Source organism: Centroberyx affinis, unplaced genomic scaffold, assembly GCF_046629955.1.
Source record: "Centroberyx affinis isolate AG114_WGS23_722 - 3 ecotype Tasmania unplaced genomic scaffold, CSIRO-AGI_Caff_v1 ptg000887l_1, whole genome shotgun sequence".
NCBI classification, from domain to species: Eukaryota; Metazoa; Chordata; class Actinopteri; order Beryciformes; family Berycidae; genus Centroberyx; species Centroberyx affinis.
Window position 1 is genome coordinate 11,510 of NW_027279476.1, and position 6,738 is coordinate 18,247.

Here is a 6,738-nt window from a genome sequence, read left to right on the forward strand (position 1 = left end):
GACAAGCAGTCTACTGAGGAGGGGGCTTCATACACTGGTTGCTACAGTGCTAAACTATAGTAGGTACTGAATGTGTATGCGTGTGTGTCTAGCTTAGGTTACCTGGCCCTCCCTGGAGCATGCTCAGTAGAGCCGGCTGTCACCTGAGAGGCACAGATGTCATCTCTGACTCAGTGTCCTGAGTAGGCCTTTGGCGTCAGCGTTCAGTTTAAGTTTGCTTAGTGGAGTTTCATTGAGGGATTTCTCACAAAAGATAAAAAAGTCCTTTTCTCTACCATTTCAGCCTTGTGTTGAATTTAATATTCATAACGGAAACAGTAAATGAACACATTAAGAAAACACAATTGAGTCCAGGGAATTTAAAGAACTTTTATTTTTGCTTTATATTTTAAAAAGATTTTCCCACACTATCTTTTCACAGGATTTCAAGGTGAGGATGTTTTATTATAAGCTGTTCTATTAAAGCAACTGTTAGTAGTTGAGAAATTGTCCATATTGGTAGAAAACCATATACTTTATTAAAGTGCAGCAAAGATCACACTTGGGGATTTTGGTCTCTAGATCAGCTAATTTCACATCATCTGCATTAGACACCATTCAAATTCTGGCTAGTGACAATATTACACAAGCCCAGTCTGAGATTTTTGGGCTTAGAGGCCTTCATTCAGCACTTGCAAGCCATTCCATATACTTCCATAGCTGTAGTAATAGTAAAAAATACATAATAGAACTATCTCAAAGCACTTGAATGGGATTTTGAAAGCAATGGTTTCATACCCCATTGACTTTTTTTTTCTTGTACTTTGACCTTCAACCCTTCTAGCAAAATTGCATGGAAAGTTCCAATGGAAGGAACTACTATTGTCATGGGTTTTAAACTGAATTAAAGCTTAAGAAACACTAGGTTGGTTCAAGCATGTCCCCTGTATGGTGACCTTTGACCCTGCGAGTGAGTCACATGATCACACGGTCAGCACGGCCGGATTATCCAATGGGCATTCTGGGCACGGGCCCAGGGGTCCACGCGTACCACGGGCCCCAAGCAGCACAAAAAAAAATTACAAGAAATCTTTTTTTCTTAAATTTAAATTTATGGGGCCTCATGTATAAAAGACTGTGTAGATTTCATACTGAAAGATGGCGTACTCACAAAACTTGTCTCCTCCCAGAATGAACTATGCAAATGACTACAAATAAGCCCCTCTTGTCACCTTCTTGTCAAAAACGATGGGGAATGTGCCTGTTCAGTGCCCCCCTCTCCCCCCTCTCCATCAAACAGTCTCTAACTTGATGATTCGGGCCTGACGGTCAGCACCATCTTCCCGGCGGCCCCGGGGCACTCGATGATGTCGTGGTGGGCCTGGGCCGCCATGTCGAGCGGATACTGCCGACCCACGACCGGACGCAGCCAACCGGCTTCCATCCCCGCGTAGAGCGCCGCCCCGCACTCCTTCTTCTCCTCCTGAGTGGGGAGAGAGAGAGAGAGAGATGGAAGGCAATGAAACCTAATATGAGTGTGTAAAACTACATCTTTGCCTCCTACCGGTGTAGCGAAGAAAAGGGCCACTCCCATGATGCTGCTCTCTTTAGCCATGATGTCTCTGGGGTTGATCTCTACAGAGCCTCTGCTGCCCACTACCTGTAGAGAGAGAGAGAGAGAGAGAGAAAGAGATGGAGATATAGTGCTACACAGCTATCGTATAGAGCTATAGCATAAACTGTAGTCCTACTGACCGTGACTCGTCCTCCATAGGCCAACATCTGCAGGTCTTTACTGAGGTTGACATTGGACAGCATCTCTACAATCACATCTACGCCACGGCCCTCTGTAGCTTCCTGGAACACACACACACACACACACACACACACACAGACAGACAAATAGCGGTATGTCATCAATAAATGTGTTTAGATCACTATTTTTCGCATTATTTCTTTATCGACAATAAACTTTTCCACTTTAAATGAGAATAAATGGATGGAAACCAGTTTCAGTGTCCCTATTGTGTGTGTGTGTGTGTGTGTGTGTGTGTGTGTGTGTGTACCATGATTTTGTCCGTATAGCCCTCTTCTCTGTGGTTGAAGGCCAGGTGAGCTCCGTTGCTGACGACCAGCTCCATCCCCTCTGGTGTCCCCGCTGTCCCCAACACCCTCAGACCCAGAGCGCGGGACAACTGGCACGCGGCTACACCCACCTACACACACACACACATACACACACACACACACACACAAGCCAGAAACCATTTGGATGTTTTTAGACTCAGCTTACCCACCTTTTTATTTGATGATTAGAGTTCACCACCTTTTTAGGCTGGCATACATCTTTTATGAGATAAATTCATAGTATGCATCATAGTGAGTAGTGTCAAACTAGAGAGACAGACGGAGAGAAAGCTGGTCTCACCCCTCCACTGGCTCCATGGATGAGGACAGTCTCTCCAGCTTTGGCGTGGGCTCTGCAACACACAGCAGACGGAAACACTTTATAGTTCTAACACTGGAGGATTTGGGATGACGTGTAGATTGTATCATCTGAACCCCTAGAGCCAATCTAGACCTCAAAGTGTGTTGGCTAGCTGAAAACAGCTGGAAGTGTGCTGGATTCAGCTGGAAAGGTTTATAAATAACTAAGAAAGAGTTCATCTTTTAAAAGTGTTTGCCATTTGACCACCAGATGTCACTATTTACTCTCCTCCATTCATTTTGATGGAGGGAAATTGGGAATTAACAGTAAGAGTGAGCTTAAAAAGTATATTGAATATCAAAAGATTAAATACATCACATCTCCTGTAACGTACATAGAGGTAGTTACAATTTTACAGTTTGGGATGGAATAATAATAATATTGTTATGATAAAAATATACATTAGAAATAATATAAAAGCATATATAACCCTTTAATTACACTGTTATCGCCTGATTTGTCAAGCCAACAGTTTGGCTCAAAATCCTGAATCTGTGATGATGACATAACAACTGGAGGTCATGGAGATGCACATGCTCACAGAACACACACACACACACACATTAAAAACACACACTCTCCATACACACAGATCAAAAAAAGGGATCACAAGGCTGTCGACTGCTGCCTCGCTAGACCACTGTGGTGTGACATCACTGGGCTAGGTTTGGCTGCGAAGGAGGTGCGGGGTAAACGGTGTTAATGAACAAAGGGCTTTGGAGGCTTGGTTTCACAGCACACAGCCAACACTGTTTACAATGCTGCACTCAGCACGGATGGTAGAATTGCAAGTTGGACAAAGTCAGTGCGGGTTACAAAGCGGGCTGTGATGAATAATAGGACCATGAAAAAAACATACCATGTGGGTCACAGTCACTGGGCAAGGTTGCTCTAACATTACCTAAATTGACGGTCACATATGGCCTCGAGTGAATGTTTGATTTGTTGATGAGAGTCCTTATGTTAAGATTATTTTGAAGGTTGTGCTAATTGTATTTCTTTTTTAAGAAGGTATTGATTTGGATTTTAATTTTAATTGTCAAAACTGTAGAGAAAAAACAGCAGAGCAAAATAGTTCAATATGTTCAAAAAGGGAAAACAAAAGAAATGAAAGAAAGATAGATAGATAGATAGCAAACGAAACAATAAAAACCCAGCTAATAACAGTATATGAGAGAATGAGGGCTTACGCTAGGGCTGGGCGATATGGACCAAAAATCATATCTCGGTATTTTTAGGCTGAATGGCGATACACAATATATATCTCGGTATTTTCTACGAAGTAGGCTAAATGTTCAGTTGTAAGTCAAAGCCACATGTGAGATGTCACAAGCACTTTCATTAAAACAAGACTGTGATCAAAATAAAATGCAAAGACAGGGTTTCCTTCCCTGGTTTAGAACAGTCTGGTAAGTTCAGAAAATTACATCACTTTATTGTAATGCAGCCTTTAAAACCAGGAAAAGACAACACTTATGCCATATCACGATATTACGATATCCAAAATATAAGACGATATCTAGTCTCATATCACGATATCGATATAATATTGATATATCGCCCAGCCCTAGCTTACGCCATGTGACAAAGACAGTCAAACCTATAACACTTGTACTCTTTGCACCAGGACTGGGGTTCTTACACTTTTTCAACCATGGAGCCCAATAAAATCCTGTAGTTTCTGAAGCTATAAGAGACCCAGGCTCGTGAACACATGATGGGTTACTGTTATCCTACTTGTGAAGCAGCGCTCTGTAGGCGGTGAAGTAGGGGATCCCTATGGCGGCTCCCTGGGTGAAGTGGAGAGCATCGGGCAGTCTGTGGACAGAGTCGTCTGCCGCGACGGCCAACTCCGCGTAACCCCCTGACTCTGTGGCTGTGGTGAAGACACGGTCCCCCGCCTGCAACACACACACACACACACACATCTACACATCTAACCTACACACAACATATAACATCATAGCTTTAGACAGGTTTGGATGCTTTAAGTCGCACCTTAAATGCGGTGACTCCCTCCCCGACGGCTTCCACCACCCCGGCCGCGTCACTCCCAGGTGTGTATGGCAGGGCGGGCTTGCGGCCGTAGGTCCCAGCACGGATGTAGGTTTCCACAGGGTTCACTCCACACGCATAGACACTGATCAGCACCTACATCAGAGCATAGATATGGCAGTATGTCACTACTTTTTTCTGCGGATGTTTTTCCTGTGTTCACCTCCCTGGTCAACATTCCTATAGAGACCTACAGTATAGTGTGTCTGTTATAATCAATAGTGAGTTTATATGACCTTATAGTACTCACTCTATTATAGTTCTATAGCTACTTGCAACATTCTGGTCTGATTGTGAGGAGAGACAGTCACGCTAAAGTCCATTCAGAAATGTGGCAGTTTACTGTTACCTTGCTTATCGGCCATGGTATATACCCCATGGAATATGACTCAATACCCTGTCTGAATCATTAGGAGCCACTCTTCAATTCGGCATACCCATAATCCACCAAATACAACCCATTAAAACAAAAACCTCAACTTTTAGAATTGGTTCACACTGCTTACCACGGTCCACCGCGGTGTATTTTGGTGGAAGAGGCTTGTGGGAACAGAGTAGTCAAAGCTGTCCTAAAGTTGAACTTTTACTAGAAATAACTGCTGCTTGGCGTAATGAGTACACGCCGAATTTAAAAGTGGAATCTGCCAGTTCAGAAAAAGTACACAGTCTTGTTCTATCATTTATGTAAGTTTGCCGAAAAGCAAAGAAACAAATTGCCAGATTGTTGAATGCATTTTAGCGTACGGGCTAGCGTCTTGTCGTGCTCAATAGTGTTTATAGTAAACTTATAGTGCATATTGTATATCTCATATGCATATGCATATGTATATCTCATATGCATATCTCATATGCTATCACTATAACAGTGCTATAAGATTCCTACAGGGACTTGCAGCTATTATGTAGCCTAACATTTGTACAGTATCCCTCCCTCTACATTATGCTACTACACTTCATTTACGTAAGGGTACAACGGCTAAAACGAAGTTAAAACGCCACCTGACAGTAAGACGATAACCAAACAGTATTTACTCACTGGTAAACCATTCACCAGAAAACTTTGTGCCCTCACCTGTCTGTGTCCGGGGTTTGGCACATGAACATCCGAGCACAGTCTGAGGACGGACGGAGGTCCAAACTCACTGACTCGGATGGCTCTCATCAGCCTGGAGCTAGCCATGTCTGCAGTGCGGGCTGTGGACCGTTAATATAAAATCTGCTCGCTGTGGATACACAAACCAGCCTGGGACAGACTAAGTAGTGTAGCAGTCTTCTTTTTCTTCTACAATTTGCGACAGTTTAAATGCTTCCAGTTATACTACTGCCCTCTGTCGGTCAAAAACAAAAGGTTCACTTCAACTACAGTACATCAGCCAATGGGAGAAATTAAGCCATTCCCCCTTTTACCCCAATTCCACTCTTCCATTATTACCTCCGCCAAGGAGGTTATGTTTTCGGTGCCGTTTTTCTTTCTCTCTTTATCTGCTCCTTTAATATCCTACAGGCATATTAAACTCTCATTAAAACATCTTCAATCATGCGGGTCCCACCGGTGGGTCCATCATTACAAATGCAAGTTGCGCAGCCACGCTTTGTTCAAACCCACATAACTTTAGTCTAGATTCTAAAGTCAAGATCCCAAGGTTTCCAAAGACACCAAATATGTCATGCTGAATTCCAGGGAAACGTGTGTAAAATGATGCACAAGACATCTTTATGTTTTCCATTTGATGTAATGGTGCAGTCATAAAAATATGGCGCCTTGGGTTTGAATAGGAAAGGAGGATGATGATCTCTCCTCTGCATCTATAGCTGATGGAGAAAAAGAGAGAATGGAGAGAAATGGGAATAGATAACACTGGAGACTTGATGAATGATTAAGATAGATTTGTATATGTAGCCTATATGAATGTTTATACTGGTGGATCTAAAGAGGCAAGCTGCAGACATGTTGGATCTAACTGAGTTCACTATAGAATTATGTTAAATAATTAACAATAGACTATCTGTATTTACAGCTGAGATGATTGCGATGATCCTTGCTTTGCAGTGGGTTAAGAAAGAAAGTTGTGCTTTGTTCAGACAGTCATAACCAGCTTGACCGCAACAGAAACAGTGATGGGTGATCTAATGATGGAAACTTCCATGACAAATCTAAGATTACAGAGAATGGGAATTGATATTCAGATATGATGGATACCTGCCCCAGTGCTCAT

At 42.8% G+C, this 6,738-nt stretch overlaps 1 protein-coding gene across 3 annotated transcripts; it reads right to left on the reverse strand.

The window, feature by feature from the left end:
- Positions 1–382: 382 nt before the first annotated feature.
- Positions 383–5,794, reverse strand: cryz (crystallin, zeta (quinone reductase)). 3 transcript variants are annotated; one of them, XM_071521402.1, is made up of 8 exons: positions 5,595–5,794; positions 4,481–4,618; positions 4,205–4,395; positions 2,408–2,459; positions 2,046–2,195; positions 1,735–1,836; positions 1,544–1,639; positions 383–1,462 (listed from the first exon to the last, which is right to left on the reverse strand). In XM_071521402.1, exons 1-8 carry the CDS (start codon positions 5,700–5,702, stop codon positions 1,283–1,285), a joined length of 1,017 nt encoding a protein of 338 aa, XP_071377503.1. In that variant the 5' UTR covers positions 5,703–5,794; the 3' UTR covers positions 383–1,282. The 3 variants fall into 3 exon arrangements, with proteins under 3 accessions (XP_071377503.1, XP_071377502.1, XP_071377504.1); XM_071521401.1 differs by having other exon boundaries at positions 4,205–4,368; positions 4,466–4,618; XM_071521403.1 differs by lacking the exon at positions 1,735–1,836 and having other exon boundaries at positions 4,205–4,368; positions 4,466–4,618.
- Positions 5,795–6,738: the final 944 nt, after the last annotated feature.

What these genes read in the sequence shown, in the direction of transcription:
- cryz (XM_071521402.1), bottom strand. Translation starts at nt 5,702, where the DNA reads ATGGCTAGCTCCAGGCTGATGAGAGCCATCCGAGTCAGTGAGTTTGGA. An exon ending in TCCATGGAGCCAGTGGAGGG is followed by an intron (nt 2,196 to 2,407) that starts GTGAGACCAGCT and finishes GTGTGTGTGTAG; the next exon opens with GTGGGTGTAGCCGCGTGCCA. An exon ending in CCTATGGAGGACGAGTCACG is followed by an intron (nt 1,640 to 1,734) that starts GTCAGTAGGACT and finishes CTCTCTCTACAG; the next exon opens with GTAGTGGGCAGCAGAGGCTC.